Source organism: Rhinatrema bivittatum, chromosome 2 (assembly GCF_901001135.1).
Source record: "Rhinatrema bivittatum chromosome 2, aRhiBiv1.1, whole genome shotgun sequence".
Lineage (NCBI taxonomy): Eukaryota > Metazoa > Chordata > Amphibia > Gymnophiona > Rhinatrematidae > Rhinatrema > Rhinatrema bivittatum.
The window spans coordinates 28,635,908-28,661,886 of NC_042616.1; the positions used below are offsets into that span (position 1 = coordinate 28,635,908).

General features: G+C 44.6%; 1 protein-coding gene across 1 annotated transcript; it reads left to right on the forward strand.

The window, feature by feature from the left end:
* The first annotated feature begins 373 nt into the window (after positions 1-373).
* Positions 374-24,493, forward strand: LOC115083162 (oocyte zinc finger protein XlCOF6-like). The gene is made up of 4 exons (XM_029586970.1): positions 374-745; positions 5,551-5,677; positions 6,581-6,697; positions 22,113-24,493. The coding sequence occupies exons 1-4, from the start codon at positions 377-379 to the stop codon at positions 23,984-23,986; spliced, it is 2,487 nt and encodes an 828-aa protein (XP_029442830.1). The 5' UTR covers positions 374-376; the 3' UTR covers positions 23,987-24,493.
* Positions 24,494-25,979: the final 1,486 nt, after the last annotated feature.

Sequence of the window (25,979 nt, forward strand, 5' to 3'; positions counted from 1 at the left end):
TTTTTTCTATGTTACCCTAATATTTTCTGTTCAAAACTTGTGTATATATTTTAAAAATTAGAAATAAAGAGTAAAAAAAATGAAATAAAGAAATCTATCCTCATCCACCCCTGTTGTCATTGGTGTAAATAATGGAATTTTTTCTGGAAGAACTGGGAAGAAGGGGTGCAATGGACTCATTATCTCCCTTAAATATTTCCTCCCTCTTGGCAGCTCTGCGCGTGTCTGAGGACAGAGGCGATCAGCGCCTCTGCTGTCAGTGCTGGGCGAAAGCGGCAGGGGGCAGCACTCAGAGGCGGCTCTCCCCCAGCCTCCCTCCTTATTCCCTCTTTCCTGCTTCAGATTCAAATAACTTTATTGGCATTAACAATTTTACATGTGCATTCCTTCTTCTAGCCCTTTAATACAGAAGCTGCAGGGGGAGGGCAGGGCTGTGACTTTCTCTTTTTCTCCGATGCTGACGATGGGGAATAGAAAGGGGAAGTCTCTCGGCGCCGGCAGGAAGGGGTCCGCTCCCTCCTCGGTGCAGCCTCTGGCAGAGCCCCCGGGGGCAGGGCGGGCTCTGGATCCCCTGCAGCCCAGGACCTTGGGCTCTCTGTGGATGGTTCTGGTGCGGCTGGAAGCCACAATGAGCAGCAAGTTGGAAAGGATTCAAGGGGAAATCTCCTCGCTGGAGCTGCGCTCAGGGACCCAGGAGAAGGAAATCTCTGCTCAGGCGAAGCGGCTGCAGGCGCTGGAGAACAAGGTGGGACGTTTCCTCCCGCAGGGGAGAAGCTGCCACTTGCGAGGGAGGCTGGGACGGGAGCAGATCCTGCAAGAATCTGAGACTCATCTGCTCACCAAAGAGGAATCATAATCTTACACCAGGGGGAGGCTTTGTTAATGTCTGAGGAATCTCTTCCTCCAATGAAAATAAAATGTTCCCATCTTTCTGCTCCTTTTACTGAGTTACAAATTTCAAGTTCCACCCAGAGCTAAAAATGCCCCAATCTGTCCCTCCTTGAGCTGTCGCCGGGACCCCAACTACAAACATTGCCAGGGAAAAGCACGGCTCGCACTTGTACTGTTAGGGCTGAATTTTCAATTCATTTCCTCACATAAACTGCTGTTATAAGACTGCCCGGGGTTGGTACATGTAACCTACTAATAAAGGCAAAAAAAAAAAAGACCAAATAGCCCATCCAGTCTGCCCAGCAAGTTGGAACATAAGAACATAAGGCTTGCTATACTGGGTCAGACCAAAGGTCCATCAAGCCCACTATCCTGTTTCCAACAGTGGCCAATCCAGGTCACAAATACCTGGCAGGATCCCAAGGGGTAGACAGATTTCAAGCTGCTTATCCCAGGGATAAGCAATGGATTTCTACAACTCCACCTTAATGGTTTATGGGCTTTTCCTATAGGAACTTGTCCAAGCCTTTTTTTAAACACAGCTACACTAACCACATTCTCTGGCAATGAATTCCAGAGCTTAATTATGTGTTCAGTAAAAAAAATGTTTTCTCTTATTAGTTTTAAATGTATTACCTAGTAACTTCATTGTGTGCCCCTAGCCTTTATACTTTTTGAAAGAGTAAACCATTAACACTTGTTCCATGCCACTCATTATTGCCCCTCAGCCATCTCTTCTCCAAAATGAAGAGTCCTAACCTCTCTAGCGGGCCGATTCAGTAAAATCCGGGGGAGAGCGGGCGTCCCAGTGCGCGCACCGGCCACTTGCCGGTGCGCGTGATTCTATATTCAAATGAGGTGGTGCGGTAGAAACGGGTAAAAGGAGGCACTAGGGACACTAGCACGTCCCTAGTGCCTCCTTTTGACCCGGAGTGGCGGCTGTCAGCGGATTTGACAGCCGACACTCAATTTTGCTGGCGTCGGTTCTCGAGCCCGCTGACAGCCATGGGCTTGGAAACCGGACGCCGGCAAAATTGAGCATCCAGTTTTCGGCCCGACAGCTGCCGGCCCATTAAAATTTTTTTTCTTTTTTTTAACTTTTTTTACTCTTCAGGACCTCCGACTTAATATCGCTATGATATTAAGTCGGAGGGTGCACAGAAAAGCAGTTTTTACTGCTTTTCTGTGCACTTTCCTGGTGTCAGCAGAAACTAGCGCCTACCTTTGGGTAGGCGCTAATTTCTTAAAGTAAAATGTGCGGCTTGGCTGCACATTTTACTTACAGTATCGAGCGGGCATACCTAATAGGGCCATCAACATGCATTTGCATGTTGAGGGCGCTATTAGGTGCTGCGGGTTGGACGCGCGTTTTCCTCCCCTTACTGAATAAGGGGTAAGGGAAAACATGCGTCCAAGCAAGGGTTAACAGTGCGCTCCGTTCTGTATCGGCCTGTAGATTTTCCTCATAGGGGACTCATTCAATCCCCTTTATCATTTTTGTCACCCTTCTCTGTACCTTTTCTAATTCTATATCTTTCCCAGAACTGCACACAATACTCAAGGTGAGGCAGGGCCGGTGCAAGGGTATTAGGCACCCTAGGCAAATCTTACAGCCTGGCGCCCTCTTCCCCTACCTCCCCATACACAATTTTAAATTATGCATTTATAACAACATATATTACATGAAAAATGACATTCTGAGGTAAAATTAATATACACGTTGTGATAATTTCATGCACTGTTATGATGCCAACAAGAAAACTTTGCATCTTGGAATTCATATGGAATCACACCTATTTGATATGTTTTGGCATGGTCCTCCCGTATCAACACAGTACTATCTGCCAACACTCAAAGAATAACAACCCTACCTATGAAAAAGAATACCACAAATATTACACCAGAATCTAAAATATCAATACACCTCCTATCAGGAAAACAGAACAGGCCAAGCTACTACATATCCCTACAGAGAAACCACATGCTAAAAGAATGCTTCATCTCAGTCTTGGCATGCAGAACACAACCCTCAGCAAATACAAAATAAAGCCACATAAAGTATAAACAGAAATGTGCAGACAAAAACTGAACTGTAAAATGCATCACGCCAGACTCTATACAGTGTAACAATGGAAAAACAAAAATGTCACCATTCCTCATGAAACAATCAATAAAATCAAGATATATAAATCATTAATCATAATAGTAAAATCATACTAATAAAATAATTTAAAAACAGTTGATGAATAGAATATCCAATAATTAAAGACTCATGCAAATTTTAAAAGCTTTACCAAACACCAATAAAATATTTCAAACAGCAAACACATAAACACTACTCAATAATTCAAATAAGGTTAAAAAAATCCCACAATCCATAGCTGGAAACTTTTGATTTTCAGTCTGAGCTTGTCATGGATTAATGAAAGGAGGCGGTGGCTGCGATACAAAGACTTTCTCCTCTCTCTTATATACACACGCTCCAACACAGGCATACTTGCTTGCTCAAACATATTCATACACACACTCACTCTCTCACCCACATGCTCTCTCTCACACACACACACAGGTTCTCTCTCCCCCTCATGCTCTCTCAAACACAAATGCTTTCTCTCCCCCACAGGCTCTCCCCCCACATATTCACTCTTCCTTACATGCTCTCTCTCACAAACACATACTCTTTTTTCCCCCTACATGCTCTCTCTCTCCATTTACTCTCATATACACATGCACTCACACATGCTCACACGCATATATATTTTTTACTCTCCATCCTAGGTGTAGACAGCAGCAGCAGCTTTCTTCTTGGACTTCCATGGCATCAGGAGGCCTCCACTGTCTTCCTCATTCAGCAGAGATGCTGCCTCTTTTCTGCAGCGCGCCCAACCAATCCTGCCTTTCTCCTTCCGTGCAGCCTGGCTGATCGGTGCCTCTCTCCTGCTGCGTGGCCCGGCCGATTGCTGCCTCTCTCCTTCTGCGCGGCTCGGTCACTCGCTGCCTCTCTTCAGCCGCACAACCCAGGCGAACCTGCCTCTCTCTTACCGTGTGCCTGGCCGATGCTGCAATTGACCCTCTCAGTCTTTTCTTCTGGCCACTCCTTCCAGCTACGACGATTGGGCATCCTCCTTCCTGCCCTTGCGGGCCCACAACACATTTCCTCTTCCAGTCCTCAAGGGCTAGAAGAAGGAGGTCCAATTGCCTAGGTCCTGCAGTTGCCACCAGTGTCGGGAAACCGGACAAAATGTTTTCACAATTCTCAGCAGGTCCAATGGAAGAAGTAGATGGCTGCTGACTCGCCCTCAAACCTGTGGCACCCCTAGGCGATCGCCTAGTTCGCCTACTGCTTCCACTGGCCCTGAGGTGAGGTCACGCCATGAAGAAATACAGAAGCATTATGATGTTCTCTGTGTTATTCTCCATTCCTTTCCTAATAATCCCCAGCATTCTATTTGCTTTCTTGGCGGCTGCTGCTGCACACTGAGCAGAAGATTTCATTGTATTTTCAACGATGACACCTAGATCCTTTTCCTGAGTGCTGACTCCTAATGTGGAACCTTGCATTGTGTAGCTGTAATTTGGGTTACTCTTCCCTAAGTGCATCACTTTGCACTTGTCTACATTAAATTTCATTTGCATGCTCAGTTTCCCAATTTTGCAAGGTCCTCATGCAATTTCTCACAATCCGTTGTTCACAACTCTGAACAAAGTGACCGGACACTTGCTAATCAGGAGGGCAGGTACCTCTGAGATTCCTTTTTTCTTCCGACTCTTCTTTGAAGGTGCTCCCTTCTTAGTGTCCGTGTTAGCCTCTTGTGCTGGCGCAGTTACCAGGTTGACATACAGCTGCAGCAGATGGGGATGCCTTTATTTTTTCTGGTCACGTGGGCTGAGGTTTCTCCTTCCTTTCTGGGTGGATCCATGCATCTATTTCAAACTCTGGCAATGTGGGCGGAGGGTCCTCCTCCTTCCAACCAGTCGTAATTGCTCCTTCTTCCTTCCCTGCCAGGTCCATGCAATCTTATGTTCTCTTCCAGGCCCACATGGGCAACATGAGGTTCCTCTTCCAGGTCTGTGCAGGCCAGTTCTCCTGCCCCAGAACCCAGACTTTTCTGGTATTCACCTGGAGATGCAGCAAGTCCTTTATAATTTTGGCGTGTTTGGTTCATACCTGCAGAGTTCCCAGGTATGTGGATGGTGTGATGTTGGTGTCCTCCTGCCACCTCAGTGCCGTCCCCAAAACTACCACAACCACCTGGTATTTCCTCCAGTGCAGAAAATGGAATGTCTTTTACTGCACATGACATCAAAGTCTTCCTGGCCTGTACGGATTTAGCACAGCGAGTTCTCCTGATTCTCTGGATAATGCTCTGTTAGAGCTCGGGTTTCATTATACACTGATTTATCCAAATACTGACATCTAATATTCTCTGACCGAGCTATTATTAGAGAATCTTTTCATAGTTAGACCTGCAAACCCTGGAGTCCAGAGGGGAAACTGATGCTAGGGGCACAGCTGGGGGAACAAGCCAGACTATTCCTGGGTATGAAGTCCTGGTGTCCCCTCTCACATGATAAAATGTTAGGAGGATGAAGTCACCTAAATCTAATGCATTCTGGGACCCTTCACTTGTCCCTGAGTGTTTCTGGTTTGTGTTTCAGGTGCCGGTGACGTTTGAGGACATCGCTGTCTCTTTCTCCCAGGAGGAGTGGGGGTATTTAGATGAAGAGCAGAAGGGGCTTTACAGGGAGGTGATGAAGGAGAATTATGAGACCCTGAGCTCTCTAGGTAAGGACTTTATTATCTGCACTTTTAGCAGACACCGAAGATGATTTATTGAAGGTCATTTGTGAATTCTTTCCTGGGTCAACTCCACGTGAGAAATTTGCAAACTCAATTATGATCTCTCCCAGCCCTGCAGGATTATCTAATATTTAGTTGGATGTGCTTATCCAGCTAACTTTAGACCTGTTGAGTAGCAAGTCTTACTTATCTGGCTAATTTAGCTGCATAAAACTGACTATCAGCACTTATCCACCTAAGATAGCCAGATAAGTAGCTTCACCCAGGAACACCCCATTCCACACTCCCCACTTACCCAGATAAAAAGTTATCCAGATAAGTGGCAGCCGCTGAATGTGGCCGAATATCTGAACTTACCTGGCTAAATGGCACTAAATATCAGCCTCCTAATGATGATTTATATATTTACATATTCCTATGCTCCACAGAGTCCAATGATTGTTCAATGTGGGTTACAATAAATTACATCCATAATTAAAACAAAGAGTACATTATTATCCAACAAAATACAAATGAAGTATGAAGATAGAGACTCTGCAGCCTTCTGGTCACCCTCCCCCGATTGCCTCCGCTTTCTCTCTCCTCGGGCGATTCTTTCTCAGAACATCTCACCAATGATTTGTAGGGAGGGATTATTTCCTTCCTGTCTTCTGCTTGTGCTTCTCTCTCTGTCACCTGTCACTCCTCTGACTCCGTCCCTCTCCCTTCTTATAATGTTTGGCCAGCGTAAGATTATTTGCTGTGATGACCCTCGGATCCCTCTGCTTTATGGAATAATAGAATCTCGTTATCCCTCCCCTATCATGTGCTGCTTATCTGAGCATTGCCGCTCTGCATTATCCTGTGAATGTGAGAGAAATATATCTCACTTCTCTCTTTTATCCCTAGAAACAGGTCATCACAGGGTAAATCCTGATGTATTACTGAGGATTAACCAGGAGGAAGAGCCGTGTGTCTGGGATCCCCAGGAGTCAGGAGAGAGAGAAGTTACTCACTCATACACAGGTGAGTAATAATAAATACTGTGCAGAGTATGCACAGGAGGATTTGGAGAGAGATCCTGAGAAACTCTTCTGCAGGCTTAGAGCTCTTTACTGAGGGGTAGAAGATGCAGAAAGGGCTTTAGATCTCTGTAGAAAGGAGGCAGCAGAGCCCTGCACTGAGATCTGAGTGGCCCTGCTGAGTATCACTTCCCAGGGGTCACAGGTACGAATAGGTCCCGTGAGCTGCTGAGATATTCACATTCGGTTCCTGGGTGGTGCAGCTCAGTTTATCACTCGCTATCGCATGCTGCTCCCTTGCATTACTGCATCTGAAATGCAGGACTACACTTTATTGCACTGAATGTTTTTAATTTTTCTGCACAATCTGGGCTGAAGTCCAAATAAATGTGGGTGTTATCTGTATAGATAAGACACATCAGTCGCTCTGCTTTTATTAACTTTCCCCACATTAGAGTTGATCCCACTTTACCCTGCTGTGTTCTCTGATCCAGGTCAGAAATGAACTGCTGCCTCATTGAGGACCCCCCACCCTTTCAGTAAGAATGGAACAGTCCCTGGTGACAAAGGCAGCAGACAGGTCTAATAACAAGACTGACCAGTGAGAGCCTCCATCTGAATTTCTGCGCCGGCCCTGAATCAATGATAATAGTGTAGCCGGCGCGGATCCAAAAAGTTCTTCTTATCTACAAACTGATCCAATTGTATTACTGAAGCTCATGCAATTCATTTTCGTAAATAAGGCAACTTGGCCGCCGGCCTATAATTTGCCACCTGCAATCCATCTAAATTCCCTGTTTTGCACATTGACCGGATTGAGTTTATTTGGGAAAATCCCATTGCATAGTGATGCATTAATCCTGTGCTTTAAGGGATCTGTTGGGCCTGGCCCATGATCTCTTACGAGCCAGGCTGGGCAAGGATCCAAAGGATTCCCACTCACTTTAGGAGTTACCAAAATATTTCCACCCTCCCGAGAGGATACAGGTTCAAACAAATCCATGGTAACTCCTGGTAACTGAAGGAAATCCAGTTTTGGATCTATTTTATTTATTTATTTAAAGATTTTGTATACCGACAACCGTTTGCACATCGTATCGGTTTACAGATAACTTAGAACATTAAAATCGAATAGGCATGGCCTTTACAAGGAACAAGAAACAACAAATGTATAACAGGAAACCTATGAATTTAGTTAATACATTCAACTACATATAACAAGGTGATAAGAGGAAAGCTATGTACAAAGATTAAAAAAATACATTCGATGAAATTGAAAGGCCTAAAAAGGGAACTGCTTGGATTTGGGGGATATCAAAAGGAATAGACTAACAACAAAGATTAAATATTTGGAGAGGTTGAAGCAATTGGCACATCCCAGGGAGCTCGCTGGTATATCACAGGCATCTCACTGAGAAGCTCTTGGTGGCTACAGTTTCTGTACAAGCTCAGGTAAAGCTATTGCATGAATTTTACCTGCAAAATTGCATTTGCAAAATGTGCCTCTTTGTCTTCTTTAATTGTGCAATTGCAGCTTCTAAGATACTTCCTATAATTTTAATTTATCTTCCTCACTTAATGAGTGTCAGTATTTTCTCTGTTGTCCTTCTAACCACTGACTTTTTTGTTTTAAGATGCATAATCCAGTAGTGATCCACGGTAAAGGTTTCCATAGAGGAGGCAATGTCTCCTCCTCAGGAGTGATTATATCAACTTCCCATCATATAGCAAGGTACCGACTATCAACCAAAACCTCTAGAGAAGCCCCTTCAGAAAACGTACTCTGATCTATCTCAGCCAGAAATCCTGCAGCACCGAGATCTTCTTTTTATCTCTAAATTTACTATGTCTTTTATTTTGCACTCCCTGAGTAAATTCAGTATCAGATCATCTGAACCAGATTAAAGAATGATCAGACAACACCACTGGAACTCTTGTGGTCTCATTGACCATTCATTAGGGGGCATTCCATGAAGTTAGCAAGTAGCAAATTTAAAACAAATCGGAGAAATCTTTTTCACTCAACACATAATTAAGCTCTGGAATTCATTGCCAGAGGATGTGATTAAGGCAGTTATTTTAGCTGGGTTTAAAAAGGGTTTGGACAAGTTCCTGGAGAAGTTCATAAACTGCTATTAGTCAAGCTGACACAGGGCATAACCATTGCTTATTACTGACATTAGTAGCACAGGATTTATTTAATTTTTGAGTACTTCTCAGGTAGTTGTACCCTGGATTGGTCTCTGTTGGAAACAGGATGCTGGGCTTGATAGACCCTCATTCTGACCCTGTATGGAAACTTCTTATGTTCTTTTGAAATTTCATTTTTGAGTTCTTTCAGAACCCTGGGGTGTATACCATCCGGTCCAGGTGATTTGCTACTCTTCAGTTTATCAATCCGGCCTACTACATCTTCTAGGTTCACCGTGATTTGGTTCAGTTCATGGAGCAAGGTACCAACTATCATCAGACAACTCTAGAGAAACCCTTCAGAAAATGTATCACAGCCAGAAATCCTGCAGCACCGAGATCTTTTTTATCCCTAAATTTACTATGTCTTTTAATTTTTACTCCTTGAGTAAAATCAGTATCAGATAATCTGAAACAGATTAAAGAATGATCAGACATAAAACAAAATATTAATGACTGTGATGGTTGTCATCTGTGGGTTACCCCAGAAATGAGCAACCTAATCCCAGGGAAGTCAAATGCAGGCCATTGACTTCCTCCTAGGCTATCCGCCTCTCCTTCGAGTTGAGCCTGCTGGTGCTAGAGGTAGCATGTAACAAGAATAGAGAGACATATAATATAAATTTAATGTTTTATTAATATAGAAAAACCCCCCCATTATTTAACCCTACATAGACAAATTAAAACTAAGCTAGCACATCCATCCACATACACCACACTAAAAATGTTGCATGAAGTTTGACAAAATTAATGCATAAATGTTTCTTCTATATTTATATAATTATACATTCAATATTTTTAAGTACAAATATGCAAAAAATCACGTGTATAATAATTCATCAAGTTTGAAGTTCATCTGTAATAGGTCCGACAAAAGATATCTTCGTTTCGCCTCTATGATCTTGAGGCTTCCTCAGGGACTATTTTAATAGCGTTATCCTTGCAGTCATGCAATTGCCATGTTCAACTCCCTGTAGCCAAATTCAGATGCCCGAATGTTGCAACATATCTATAAAGAGGTATTATGAAAAACTGGATACTTCAAAACTGCCGTTCCTGTGGCGAACAAATTTCACAATATAATACCATTGCGCTTTCTCTTAACGACAAAGCCGAAGGCTCTCTTTTGCCACATCAACCGGCCCACGTATTCAAACTGTCATGACGGTTTCCTCGGAAGTGACGTAGACCAACGTCACCCACAGTGCTAGAGGTAGGGCAGGCACGAAAACTGAGGGAAGCCCCCGAGAGACAGCGAACAGGGAAATGAGCAGGGACGAACCAGAAATCCAGGAACACAGGAAGGAGAACAAACAGGAGCACTGAATGGAGAAACTGAAGTTCCTGTGCATTCCCCAGATCAGTCCGGACGAGGGGGTTTTGCATCCCTACCAGCAGATGGAGGCAGAGAATAAAAACATTTCAGGCAGTCCCTCAGCATTTCTCTGTCTCTGGCAGACGGTAGAGGTGTCAAGCCTGCAGTCTGGAGTTCTAAGAAAACAAAATAAGGGAAGAAAGAAGATTCCCAGCAGGAAGATCCCCGAGGTGTTAGGTTCCTTTGTGGGCCATCCCTCGGGTAGAGCAGGGGGGTGGGGGGGGGGGGGCAGGAGTTGGTGATCCCTATTTTACCTCGACCCTTGTCTTGGGGGGGGGGGGGTGAAAGCTGGGGGTCCTGGGTCCCCACCACCCTCAACGGTCAGCCTCCATCATCCAGAAGCAGGGAAGTATTTAGTTGAATTTGTTCTTCCTTGCTTGCTGTTGGTTTCTGTGTGTGTTCCTTTAAAAAAACCCAAAACAAAAAGAAAGTAGAAGCAGGAGAGAGGCAGTGCTTGGGCAGCTGCCAGGAGGCAGTCAAGAGTGAGTGGGACCAGATTAGTGCCGACTGCCGGGCCAGGTACCTCCACAGCACCGGAGTGTAGGAATCGCACCGACGGCAGGTTTTTTTTTTTTTTTACAGCAGGGCCTATTTTTAGGCCCAATCGTGGCTGAATGGTGCCTCCCGCTCAGCACGGGAAAGTCTGTCACAGCTGCGGCTCGAGGCAGGTGCGTCTCATTGCAACCGCGTTTTGTGCCAATTGTGCCTCTGGAGGGGTTGGGACCTCCGCGGAACTCACTGGGGGTGGTCGAGCCACGAGATTGGCTGGGCTTGGTACAGGAGGTCTCGGGGGGGGGGGGGGGGGAGATCTGAGGAGACGGTGGCCATCTTTAGCTCTGTGTGGCAGGATGCAGGCTACTGCAAAGGAGCCTCAGGACTCCCCTTCCCCGCTCCTTCCTTTGCATCAGTGCCCTGTGGGAGACAGGGAAGGGGAGGAGGCTCTGGGGATGCGGATCAGGATCAGTTTTCTGAGGAATTTTCCATGGATTTCGTCCTGCTCCTCCGCAAGGCCTATTTGGCCAAGAAGGAGGCGAGATCCAAGTGGCTAAGAAGCCTAGGGCTGAGAAGAAATCAGGATCGGGGGGGGGGGGGGGGATTCTGCCACTTCTTGGGCTCGGCCGGTCCCCTGGTGATGATGGGGACACTTTGGACAAGGCAGATGACACTGATCAGCTACAGGGAGTTCCAGTGGGGGATCTGATGCAGGATGTGGAGGACGTCCCAATCGCAGAGGGAGACGGAATTGCATCCACTAATTCCCCAGGTGTTGGATGAATTGGGGATTAAGGTCACACAGGAAGATTCAGACAATGAGGGAGTGAAACCCGGTCCTGGAAAGACCTGCGGGGACCACCTAAGACTTTTCCTCTACCAAAAAAGGTGAAGAAGTTGGTGGATTGGGAGTGGGAGTCTCCCAAAGCAGGCCTGAAGGTAGCCAGAGCTAAGGCTAAGTTTTATATTCCTTGTCGGAGCAAACCTTAGAATCATGAAAGATTCCCAGGGTGGATGCAGCTGTGTCAGCAGTGACCAAGAAGACAACCATCCTGGTGGCGCTGAAGGATGTCCAGGATAGGAAATTGGAAATTCTGTTAAAGAGGCTATTTGAGGTTTCGGCTTTAGATCTTCATGCAGCGGACTATGGGAGCTTAATGCAGAGAGCCTGCTTGTGCTGGGTCCAGAAGGCACACGAGAAGGTGTCAGGGGCAACAAGCGAGGCTGCTCAGGCTGCCCGCTTGGGAGTGGCCTATGTGGCCGATGCCCTATACGACATGGTTCAGACGTCCGCCAGGAATATGGTCTCCGCTGTGGCAGCTTCTGCTGTTGCGGAATTGGTCAGTGGATGTGTGATCTAAAGCCCAGCTGTGTAACCTCCCCTTTAAAGGGAAGTTGCTGTTCGGGGAGGATCTGGAGCAACTGATGAAGCAGTTGGGTGAGTGGAAGGGAAATAAATTACCTGAGGATAAGAAGACTGCCAGGAAGACCTTTCCACCGCGCGCTTGTTTTCGAGATGCGAGAAGATTTCGATCAGGCAGGAGTTCCTTGTCTGCGGCGCGGAAGCATGGCAGCAGTCCTTTCGGGCACAGAATAGGCCTCCCCGGGATGGTGTCGCTCAGGGACTTGGCGGAAGTAAGATTTGCCCAGGAAGGCAAGCTGGTCCACTCCTCTCCGGAGGCTGTCCTTTTTCGAGGAATAGACCAGGATCACGTCAGACTAATGGGTTCTGGAGGTGGTAAGAGATGGCTACACCTCTAGAATGTTTTAATCTGCTCAGGGTCGCCTTTATGGTCTCCTGTTGCGTCTTCTAGTCCAAGCGGGAGGTGGTGTGGCACACCTTGCAACGGTTGCAGCACCTACACGCATTTGTCCCAGTTCCCTCTTAGGAGCGGGGACAGGGAAGGTACTTGGGAAAGAGGGGACCTTTTGGCCCATTCTTGATCTTCAGAAGGTCAATTCAGCACTCTGGGTGCCACATTTTCAGATGGAAACATTGCGGACGGTGATAGCGGCAGTTCGCAAAGGAGAGTTTCTGGCATCATTGAATTTGATGGAGGCCTATCTCCGTATTACCATAAGGGCCAATCACCAGAGATTCCTGAGGTTCCCGGTTCTAGGGGAGCATTTCCAATTATGGGCCCTTCCCTTTTTTTTTTTTTTAGCGACAGCGCCGCGAACGTTCACAAAGATGATGGTGTTAGTGGTGGTGGCAGCACTCAGAAGGGAAGGAATCCTGGTGCACCCGTACCTGGACAATTGGCTCATCAGAGCAAAATCAGAAATGGAGTGTTGTCATTCAGTTCGGGTCATGCAGCTCCTGGGGTCCTTGGGCTGGGTGATGAATCTGGCAAAGAGACACTTGGAGCCATCCCAGTCATTGGAATATCTGGGAGCTCGGTTCGATTCCTGGATCGGGAAGGTTTTTCTGACCACGGAGACAGTGGTCAAATTGCAGGATAAGGTGCTCCGTCTTCTGCAACTATCTGTTCTCAGAGTCTGGGACTATTTGCAGGTCCTGGGTTCGATGGCATCTACACTGGAGTTAGTTCCATGGCCTTAGTTCATATGCGACCCTGCAAAGAGCTCTTTTATCCCACTGGAATCCGCTTTCAGAGGAATTTCAGCTTCTTTTACCGCTTCAGGGGGATGCCAAGTCCAGTCTCTTGTGGTGGCTGTCTGGGCCCAATCAGGAGAAAGAGATGGACCTGGAGGTACCCGACTGTGTAGTGGTGACCATAGATGCCAGCCTCAAAGGCTGGGGGATGATTTGTCAAGGGAAATCTGCCCAGGGACGGTGGTCACCAGAAGAGGCATCCTGTTCAATCAATCGTTTGGAGACCAGAGCAGTTTGCAAAGCCTTTCTCGCCTTTCTTCCTCTCATTCAGGGAATGTCAGTACAAGTGTTCTCGGATAATGCAACGACTGTGGCATACATCAATCATCAAGGTGGAATGAAGAGCCGCCTGATGGCACAGGAGGCACAGAAACTGTTTGTTTGGGCAGAGAGCCATCTAGCGGGACTGGGTGCGTCGCACGTGGCCGGAGTGGGTAACGTGCAGGCGGACTATCTCAGCAGGCAGCGTCTGGATCCAGGGGAATAGGAGTTGGCGGAGGCCTTTGCCCTTATTCAGGCCAGATGGGGCAGGCCAGAGTAGGACGAAATGGTGGTTCCAGGAAATGCGAAGACAGTTTGGGTTTTCAGTCGCAGGAGAGATGTCTGCTCCGAGTGCATTGATGCCCTCATGCAGCCATGGCCGATAGAACTGTTGCTGTATGTGTTTCCCCGTGGCCTTTCATAGGTCGAGTGTTACTCCATATCGAGCTTCATCCGGGTAAGGTGATTCTGGTGGCACCCGAGTGGCCGTGCCAGCTGTGGTTTGGGGACCTGGTTCATTTCGCGGTAGATGATCCCGTTCACTTGGCTCATCTGCCAGGGTTGTTTCGGCGGGACCTATGTTTTCAGACTGGATGGATCGCTTTTGTCTAGCGGCTTGGCTTTTGAAAGACGACAGCTCCGCTTGAAGTGATACTTGGAACCAGTGATTTTGACTTTGCTTCAGGCGAGGAGGCCCTCCAGATCACTGGCCTATATCCGGGTTTGGAAAGTGTTCGAGTCATGGTGTTTGCAGAACAAGTTGCAACCTTTAAAGCTGGAAGTGTCGCAAGTGTTAGCCTTTTTACAAAGTGGTTTGGCTAAGGGATTGGCCTATAATTCCCTCAGGGTTCAGGTGACAGCTTTAGGGTGTCTTCGAGGTAAGGTGCAAGAAAGATCGTTGATGTCTCATTCGGATGTGGTGCGTTTCCTGAAGGGGGGAAAACATCTGTGTCTTCTGGTCCGGAAGGTATGTCCGGCCTGGACCCTTAATCTGGTTCTTTGAATTCTGTGTGGTCCTCCCTTTGAACCGATTAGAAGGGCTTCTTTGAAGTATCTAACCTTGAAGTCTGTTTTCTTGGTGGCTATCCACTCAATTAGGAGGATTTCAGAGCTGCAAGCCTTGTCGTGTAGGGACCTTTTCCTACGATTTTCGGAGGGTGGTGTGCTGTTAAGTACAGTTCCTTCTTTTTTGCCTAAGGTGGTTTCCTCTTCATCTTGACCAGACAGTCGAGCTCCCGGCTTTTCCGAATTTATCACCAGATGCTCCGATGGCGAGGGAGCTTCACTTATTGGATTTCCGGTGTATTCTTTTGCGATATCTTAAGGTGACAAATGTCTTTTGGAAATCAGATCATCTTTTTGTCCTTTTCTGTGGAGCAAAGAAGGGAACTAAGGCTTCCAAGAGCACGATTGCAAGATGGCTGAAGGAGGCAATAAATACAACTTACATCTGTAAGGGACGGTCGGTGCCGGAAGGATTGCGAGCGCATTCCACTAGCGCGCAGGCAACCTCCTGGGTAGAGTGTCAACTGATTTCTCTCAAGAAATTTGTCATGCAGTGACATGGTCTTCTCTTCACACTTTCAACAAACATTACTGCTTGGATGTGTGGGCGCCAGAGGAAGCGGCTTTTGGGGAAAGTGTGTTGTGCGTGGGTCTTTCAGGTTCCCGCTCAGTATAGAGGGACTTGGGTTCATCCCTCTTGTCTGGACTGATCTGTGATTTGCACAGGAAAGAAACTTTGTTCTTAGCTGCTCATTTTCATTCCTGTAATACTACAGATCAGTCCAGAGACCCATTCCCATCTTTCAAAAGACTTCCTCGCTTCTGGATTTTGCTGAGACAGTATGTAAACATATGCAGAATCACTAAAAGTGTACAAGGTTAGTATATTCCTTGTTTGAGACAGGGGGGTCCTAGTTTTAGGGGGCTCCAACTTTGAGTCTCTGCTCGCCCAGAGTTTATTGGGGTTTGTTAATTTTGACATCTTGGCTTGGGTACAGGACAATGTGGGTGGCTGCAGGTAGCACTCTTAGTTGTTTAGCTTTGCCTGAAAAGTTTTTATTCTCTGCCTCCATCTGCTGGTAGGGATGCACAACCCACTTGTCTGGACTGATCTGTGGTATTACAGGAACGAAAATTAGCAGGTAAGAACCAGTTTTCCTATAATGAAGTCTTCTGGATTAAGGAGTGGAGCCAGAGTACAAGGACTAGAAGGTAGGACCAAGGTCTGGCAACTGACTTCTGAGACTGCCTCAGTATAAATACATATTTATACAGAAACAAGATGGCCACTTAGGGGCAGCGAGGAGCACAAAGCCGAGAGGACTAGACGGACAGTTGAATAGGCTCACAGCACCATCTGCAGGCCGGAGGAGCACTCAGCAAGGGATCCTTACAATGATGAATCAAAACACCAGGAACTGAACGTCTCTGAAAACTCTTATGGCGCTGGCTATCAAAAATCAATTGACACGCCTGCAAAGATAAAGCTGGGTAGCTAGAAGGAAAAAGACCTCAGAAATCTTGAATTGAGCCCTTCAGGCAATAGGGCAGTAAAACATTTAATCATTGGTCTAAAAAACTGCTCCTCACAATATCTGTAAGCCTTTATTAGAAAACTATATTTTTTTCTTTGCATGTTTAGTTAATAAAAACCAGTCCTTGAAAGTTATGCGCTCGTATAAATCATTTTGCACTTATTACCTTGTGCGTGCTCTCAACCGAGCATTGCACTGTGAAATGCCATTAGCCGGCAACCACTTAGAGGAAAATGAAAGCAAAGCTAGAGTCCTCAACCCATGGCCAAGTATGTCGGAAGAAACTGGCAAACATGTCAGTTTTGCACCTTCCTCAGATGATTCATCGAAGGTGAGGAAACGTCTCCTTCCGTGGAACCTACACAAAATCCTTTTTTTGTGGAATCGGCTGCACCCAGGGAGGAGAGGTTGCGTCAGTTGACGAGCCCGCAAAATGAGCAACATTTGGAGGATCAGAACCGGAGCCCAGTCAACTTCCTGGTCTAACACAACAACAACTGGAATCCATCGTGATCATTTTATCTGATGGTTCACTATTACGCAGGGACCATTCTGTGGTATCCAAGGGGAATGTCTTTTGTTCCTTGGACTTTTTGTGATCCATTTCAAGTTTGTATTGATTTTGAGAGATTTTTTTTAAGTTTGTCATCTCTGAAATTGTAGTTTTCTAACATTTGGCATGATTCATTGAGGCTTTTTTTCCCATTCTGTGTCTACGGAGAAAATGCTTAGTAAATCAAGAGCATTGTTTATGCAAGTTGTTCCACACCTGTGGTAAAGAATCCTTCATCTTGGATCTCTCCGGGACCAATAGATCCTGTATTGTGCACATTCAAGAAACTGGTGCTCCAGGATATTACCAGATTGGAATCTCAATGTAGCCCAGCTCCGAAGAATGTATCAGTGCAAGAAAAGTAAGCTTTGACCCTTCTCAGAAATGATCATACTGGCGGGGGCACCAGAGATATGGTGAAGAGGAAGGATGTGGGTGCCTTTCACTCCTGCAGCCATGTGTGGCTTATCTCTTCCATTTTATAATCTTTTCCTGAAGCTGGACTTATTTATGAGTAAGGACACTATAAAACTTTCTCTTCCTGAAATGTGGGCAGAGCAGGGAAGTGGCAAAAAAAAAAATGCTACCAGACAGGCCACCCAGGAGCAGCAGGAATTATTGGCCACTATAAAAGGAGTTCTGGATCGATTGGCAACCAAAATACATTCCTCGGTGGATGGTCCGGTTTACTGTGGTCATGGTCAAGGTGGCCCAGTTGGTCCCGTCTGTGAGGGAGGCTTTGGAGTGTGTGGACACAGCTGAGATGTGGGTTGAGGAGCTTGCGCTATCTCTGACAGAAGCACTTCGTAAGTTGGGCGTCATGGAACAAAATCCAAACCAACTGCTTGAAAAAAACTGAATATCTGGAGAGCTGGAGCCGGAGAAATAATATTCGGGTGCTGGGGCTCCCTGAGAGGACCAAAGAATTGGATCTGGTGAGCTTGTTTTCAACATGGCCGCCACAGCTCCTCGGTATGTAGGTTGGTCCTGGCAGGCCTCCAAATGAATCAGGCCCCGTAGATTGCTTGGGCCCTGGCAGGACGCAGCAGCTTGGCCTCGAGCCGTCATCATCTGAGTGCATAATTTCACCACCAGAGTAAGCGGTGTAACAGGCAGGACACCGGCCGTTCCTGAATTGGAAAATATTAATATTTCAGGACTTGCCTGTTGAATTACAGCAAAAGCGGCAGGTGTTCAGAGCTGTGAAACAAGAGCTGTGGTCGCTCAGCGTGACTTATGCTGCGTCGTACCCTGCTCACCTGCGGGGTCACCCGTGATGGAACAACTCGGTTTCTCGATGCAGTGAAGGAAGCCGAGCAATTTGTAGAAATGCTGAAACAGTAGGGCTGAGGGCTTTCTCCTTCCAGGAGCAAGTACCTGCATTATTGACCACGCCAGCTGGCTGACCTTTTGGCTCGTTCTATTATAATAATGCTGTCTTGATGAATTGTGCTGTTTGGGCCAAATTGCTCTCTTTATTTGCGACATTATTTCGGCATGACCTGGGCTTTTTTTTTTCTGTTTTGGCTGCGGGAGGTGTAGAGTTGAGCCGGAGAGTTGGTTGGTCTTTCACTCTCCCAGAGATCTGACTTTGCTCCTGTTTTTGATCTACGTCTCTTTTTTTTACATTTTTGTTGGACTTTTTTTTCTAGTATTATTATTTTTTTCCCTTGTGATTATTGATTGCTATGCTCTCTACGTTTGTCCTTTTTGGACTTCTGCGGGTGTGCCTGGAAGGAATCCTGCAGGTATCTGTTTGGAAGTGGCAGGAAGTGAAAGATAAGTCGTGCAGCTGAATTTAGGGCAGATTGCAGGGGAGAGAGATGGCTCGCCGGGAGACCTGCGAGGAGCAGGCTGCAATAGTGTAAGCGGGAGGAGATGAGAGAGTAGATAAGGCATCTGGTAGTGTGTTCAGAAAGGAAAGGACGGATTTTGACGAAGCTATAAAGAAAGAAACGACATGTTTTAGCAGTGTTTTGGATATGCGTAGAGAAGGAGAGAGAGGAGTCGAAGAGGACTCTAAGGTTATGGGCTGATGGGACCAGGATGACAACTGTGTTATCCACAGAAACAGAGAAAGGAGAAGAGGGGAGGTGGGCTTTGGGGGAAAGATAAGGAACTCCATTTTGGCCATGTTGAGTTTAAGGTGGCGGTGGAACATCCAAGCAGCAACCTAAGACAGGCAGGCCGAGATCCGGGATTGAATTTCTGGTATACAAAGGTAGATCTGGGAGGAGTCAGCATAAAAATGGCATTGAAAGCCATGAGAGGAAATCAGAGCACCAAGGGCATTAGTGTAAAGTGAGAAGAAAAGAGGGCCCAGGACGGAGCCCTGAGGCACCAATTGATTGGGGAACGGGAGTAAAGGAGGAACCACCAGAGGAAACGTTAAAAGTACGAAGGGAGAGGTAAGAAGAGAACCACATCAGGACCGAGTCCTGAAATCCAAGCGAGGACAGAGTATCAAGGAGTAGGCGGTGATTAACAGTGTCAAAAGCAGCAGACAGGTCAAGGAAGATGAGGACAGAATAAAGACCTTTGGCTTAGGTCATTGGAAACTCTGGCAGGGGCTGTTTCAGTTGAATGTAGAGGGCGAAAACCAGACTGGACTGGATCAAGAATGGCTTGAGATGTAAGAAAGTCAAAACAGTGGTGATAAACAGCTCGTTCAAGTAGTTTGCAGCAAAAAGAAGATGGGACGATAGTTGGCAGGACAGGTAGGATCCAGTAAGGGCTTTTTAAGGAGTGGTAGATTTACAGCACGTTTGAAGGCAGCAGGAACAGGAGCAGTGGAGAGAGATAGATAGAAGGGAATGACTGCAGTAGAGATGGAGCTGAGGAATCGGGTGGGGACAGGGTCAGAGGAACAAGTAGTGAGTTTTGGAGGAAGAGAGAAGACGAGCAGTTTCCTCCACTGTGACTTGAAGAAAGGAGGAGAGAGTAGCGGAGGAAGGTAAAGGTGAAATGGTGGAGAACTCAAGACTACTTTTGTGAATCTTGTCATGAGGTAGTGAGCCATAGTCTGGGCAGAGAGAGAAGGGGGAGGAGCGAATTGAGAGTGGCAAAGAGACAGCAATCCTGTCCTGCACTCCCTTCTCTGGCTTCCAAATAGAAATTCAAATTCAGGATAGCCCTACCTATCCATAAACTAATCAATGGTACTTCTGTAACGTCCATGAATCTGATTCTATGCATTTACCATCCTTTGCGTACACTGCATTCTGCCCACAGCCTCGTTTACCGTCTGCACACAAGTGAAACTCGTGCGCGTGCTTTTGTGGCTCCTCCATGCTGGAACTCCCTTCCCAGTCAATTAAAAAAAAACCCACTTGACGCCCTCCTCATTTCAACAAACGTTTGAGCTGGAGAATTCGTGTATTTGTTGGACGAAAGCCACTGACTGATCTGTGTGAGATCTGAGAAGATTGTAGTTTTTTTTGGTGATTGTCTGCAAATATTTATCATTCTTGCTTTTGGTAGTGCTGCTGATCACCTTCATCTCATCTGATAGGTGGTGTTCTGTTTTTTTTGTTTGGACCTGGTAGGTCTTGTTTGTTTTACTTTTTGTGTACGTTTGATTTGTACCCCGCCACAAATAAAGAATGGGTGTGGGTTATACATTTTGAAAAAAATAAAATCCAGCAAAAAAATGTCACAGAATCTATATAGCCAACCTGCCATGACAAAAACAGCACTTACTCCGGGAACTCGAACAGCAACAGCCTGCCTTCAGCAAGGTAACCCTGCAAATGTTCCACTGAGGCCTAAAACAGCGATGCACTTCCTACGCCTTCGCCTGCTTTCAGAAAGCAGGCGAAGGCTTACTTCTTTAAACAAGCGCATGGGGAATAACTGGGGATTCACTGCATTTATTCTGATTTGTGAGTTGATTTGTAATGTTTTACTAAGCGGCAGAGTGTCTCTTCCATTTTTTAGTTTTTGACTATTTTTAGTTGTGTTTAATTTTATATTATCTCTTTTTTGTTTGTTTGTTTTTTATATTTTATGTTTAGAAATTGCTATGCATTTGTTTACTTTAACTTGCCAAGTACCTTGAATTGCACAAGTTAAAAATAATTTTAATAAATACATGTAGCAATTAACCAGCAATACTACATTTATTCTGGATTACTGCTTTTTTGGGTGCAGATTTTCACGTTACTCACGTTTTTAACATGGTTTTCCCATTTAGCGCTTTTTTTCTTCATAGGTTATTTGCATGAAATTAGCTTACTACACAGTGTTTTCTTTCGTATGTGTAAGAATATCCATGCTAAAAAATAGCATGAATGGTATTGTTGCACAGAACACAGACGCCCACTAAGTACAGAATTAGAAGCACAACTATGCAGACAAAAAGTGAATTCTTCTTTACTCTGTTGTCCATTCCAGGCTCAGCCCTCTCCTCCTGTTCCCTGCAGGCTTCCTGGGAAGGGAATGGAAAGGATGGAGATTCAGGGCACTGCCAACAGAATCGTCAGGGCAGAGCTTTTGCTGTACAGGGCCTGGGCCATCTGCCCCTTTTACCCATAGGGAAAAAAATGCCCCTGCTAGACAGTACGGTAAAGAGCCCCAATTTGATTTCCAGTGCTGCAGATTTGTTTGAAGACGTCACGCCCGAGTTCTCAAGGGCAGCTCATAAAGCTTCTGCGAAGTCCTAGAATTCTCAAAACATTTAGAAATCCACGTGGTGATTGTGTGACCCCCCCTGATCAAGTCTGAGCCCAGCTCATTGGCAGCTTTCCACAGAAATTGATACGTGACTAATGCCACTGTCTTATATAATACGTGAGGCATGGGAGTTTCATATGTAGCCCCCGGTAGGTACCATCCAAGTTACCAAGGCTGAACTTATAATCATGAACTGCCACCAACCCACCTCATTTAATAGCAGTCAAAAAAGGTCTTAAAAACTATTTTTTTAATTGTTTTTAAATGCATATAAAACTTTACTCATAAAAACTCGCGTGAATGCTGAAATACAACATGTATTTTTTTCAACGAATGTTATTCCTTAATCCCAGATGGTTATAATGTTTCAAGACCGTCACTCCAACTGCAATAATATTTTTTTGAAAAAAAACACACAGAGTATTTAAGTGTTCTGGTGAGTTTTTGTGAGTAAAGTTTTATGTTATTTGATTTGAGTTTTTTGATGACTATTAAATGAAATGGGTTGGTGGCAGTCATGATTATAAGTTCAACTTTGGTAACCTGGATGGTATCTAGCAGTGGCTACATATGAAATTTCCACCCCTCGCTTATTAATTTAAGATAGTTGCTGAGTCTGTAATTATTTGGAACTGGGTGTCATTTTTTTTTTTGTTTGTATTGATCAGTTACCTTGCTAGTGGAGGTTTTTTTAAATTTTTGGTTTCTTCTTATTTCCAGATATTGAGGTGAATGAAGAAGAGAAAAGGGAGGAGAATCGAGAAGAATGTCCTGTAATACTGCAACTAAAATTAAGACAATTGGGAAAGGTCTGTGAAAATCTATCCCAGTGGATTGGTGGTGAAGAAACTAGCCAAAGTAATCAGGAATCAGAGAAGAAGCAGCAAGAACCTGCTGGAGACTCACCAGATGGAGTCACTGCATGTGAGAGAAAAGATAAGGAGCTCACAGACATCCCTGAGAACCAGAGCCACCCAGGAGCAGAGAGACCCATCCAAAGTAATAATGGTGATCAAATGACTTCTGACTTCCACCAGAGCTACCTGAAAGTAGAGAAACCATTCCAAAGTAATAACAGTGATCACATGATTTCTGACCTCCACCAGACACACCTGCAAGCAGAGAGACCCTTCCAAAATAACAGTGATCTCATGACTTCTAACCTCCCCCTGAGAGACCTGAAAGTAGAGAGACTATTCCACAGTAATAGTGATCACATGACTTCTGACCTCCCCCTGAGAGCAGAGAGACCCTTCCAGAGTAATAACAGTGATCACATGACTTCTGACCTCCTTCAGAGAGAAGTGGGAAGGAAGACATTCTTTCTGTGTGACATTTGTGGAAGAAATTTCAATAGAAAATGTAATTTATTGGTGCATAAGCAAACCCACACTGGGCAGGGACTCTTTCCATGCTCTCAGTGTGGAAAATGTTTCAAAGAGAAGTTAAGCCTGAAATTACATCAGAGAATCCACACTAAAGGGAAGACTTTCACTTGCACTGAATGTAAGAAAACTTTCTCTGGCAAGAAATCCTTGGTAATACATATAAGGGGACACAACGATAAGAGAAGCTTTAATTGTCCTGAAGATGGGGAATCTTACAATTGTAAGTTTTCTTTAATACAGCAACAGAAAATGCAGACAGAAGAGAGAACATTTTCATGTTCTGAGAGTGGGAAAAATGTCATTCAAAAGCAAGATCTAATAATAAACCCAAAAACACAGACTGATGAGAAAGTACTTACCTGTCCCATGTGTGATAAAAGGTTTATTTCTCTATTACAATTGAAAAGTCACCAAAGGACCCACATGGGAGAAAAACCATTTAAATGTATGGAGTGCGATAAAAGATTCTATGAGAAATCACAGCTAGAAATCCACCAAAGAACCCACATAGAAGAAAAGCCATTTATATTTAATGAATATGATAAAAAGTTCATTAATCTAACAAAACTAAAAAGGCACCGTAGCAGCCACTCCAGAGACAAACCATTGACATGTACTGAGTGTGATAAAACTTTCACACGGTTTTCTAACCTGATTATCCACCAACGGGGTCATAGGGGAGAGAAACCATTTACATGTACAGAGTGTAATAAATGCTTCACTCGTTTTTCTTCTCTGAAAATGCACAGAAGGACTCATACAGGAGAGAAACCATTTTTGTGTACTGAGTGTAATAAAAGCTTCACTCGGTTTTTTACCCTGAAACTGCACCAGCGGATTCACACTGGTGACAGACCATATGTATGTACTGAGTGTGATAAAAGGTTTATTAATCTGTCTGGTCTGAAAAGGCACCATATGATCCACACAAGAGAGAAACCATTCAGATGTCCTGAGTGTAATAAAACATTCACTGACTTTTCACACCTGAAAGTACATCAAACAATCCATACAGGAGAAAAACCATATATATGTATGGAGTGTAATAAAAGCTTCACACAGATTTGTTACCTGAAAATTCACCAAAGGATTCACAGAGGAGAGAAATCTTTCACATGTCCTGAGTGTAATAAAATGTTCACTCAATTTTCACATCTAAAAGTGCATCAAACAATCCACACAGGAAAAACAATTTACATGTACTGAATGTGATAAAACCTTCAGTTTGAAAAGTTCTTTAAAACAACATTTGAAAATACAGCTGAAAACTGGTTACACACCACGTTGCTGGATGTGATATTCTGATGTCAGAGGTCCTGTAAACAGAAAGACACAACAAAATGGCATGGCTTATTCATTGGAACCTGTGTAAACATTATAACATCAATGTGCCAAACAAACACTGGGAACACAGTCCTAACATTATAGTGGAGAATGAAGAACTTGTGATCACCTGGCACATTCCTGTTCTCTCAGACAGGAAGATCAATACTAGAAAACTGGATATTATGGTGAAGGAGAAAAATATAAGAACGGCATTGCTGATAAGAGGTTTCAGTAACCAATGGCTGTTCTGTGGATTGTATGGAGAAAGCAGAGATCCTTAAGTACCAAGAAATGCTATCAGAAACCAAGAAAATGTGGCAGAAAGATACAGAAACATTCCCAAGCATATTGGGTGACCTTGGCCTGATTAAAAAGAATTTCCATGTGCACCTTGATTTATTTATTTATTTAAAATCTTATATGCCTCACCTTCCAAGCAATTAGTATTCAGTGTGATTTACAAAAATTACACACAAAAACATTCAGCATTATCGCACCATCACAAACTAAATGAACAAGTCATAAAAGGTCATTAACAAAAACAAACAATAAAGCATATAAAAATGGCCCTTATTCATATACTGCTGATTTTAACTTGTTTTCTCACCCTTTAATATCTGTCTTCTCTCTGAGTTGCAGTGGCAGAGCATTCCATAATACTGGCAAAACGTAAGAGAAAGCTCTGACTCTAGTTTGTTGATATTTTATAATCTTGATTCAAAGTTACTTGTAGCAACCTTTTGACTTGCTGATCATAAAGAACAAGCAGGGGAATACCTATGAAGTTTATGTTTGGCCACACGTGGGTACATGTTTAATAACTTGTGGGTTGTCCCCAACCTTTTAAATTTGGATCCGTACTTTACTAGAAGCCAAAGCAAATTTGCAGTGCGGGTGTAGTCTGGACTACCTCTAGTCCGGAATTTGTTTCTCTCCCTTTAACTTAACTTTATATTTCTCTTCTAGCTTCCTAAGCTTCCAAGTTCACAGTCCTCGTTGTAATGTAACTTTGTTTTTTCTTCCTTTATCTAGTTATTTTACCCCTGTTTGATGTAAACCGTCCTGATATGGTATTTAACCATGAAGGTCGGTATAGAAAAATGTTAAATAAATAAATAAATAATATGCTCTTTCCTTGCTAAAGCTAAAATCAAATAAGCAGCTGCTTGTTGACTATGTTGTAGCAGATACAACAATTTATCTGGTAACCCCCACACAAATACTACTGCAATGGGCGAGATGGCCTAGGACCAGCGCTTGGAGCACAATTCTAAACATTTCAACAGGGGTCACATTTGAATGGTTTTCAGCATTTGGGATGCTACAGTCACCAAACGTCTGTGGTTGCATTGTCAGTTGTGAATATAAAGATACTCCCAAATGTCTTACCTCAGATAAAATGAGCAGAGATATCTTCAAAACTAATTAGCCCTACATTATTTTTGGGGGGGGACACTTGCCCACCCAGAGTAGTCAACTCCTGGAAATAATCAACTCGAAGCCATTATATCCTAACCAGCTTGTTATATCCAGCATGCACTTCAAAAACATTATTCAGGAAAAAAATGCCATCGCTTGGGATATCTAACTGTATATCGGTAGCATATATAAAAGTCAGGCCCAAACCTCTTAAGCATAATCCCCATTGGGGAATGATGCAACTTAAAAAGAAGAAAAGACAACGCTGATCCCTGAGGGTCTCCAGAAGACAGTTCCCCCAGGAAGAAAACTGATCACTTACCTGGATTCGCTGTCTTCTGCCCTGTAGAGCAGTGGTTCCCAACCTTTCTTCTGTCATGACCCACCTGACAGATGATGCTCACGTGCTTGACACATTGCACACTACATTTAACAGCTATGCTAAAAAAAAAAA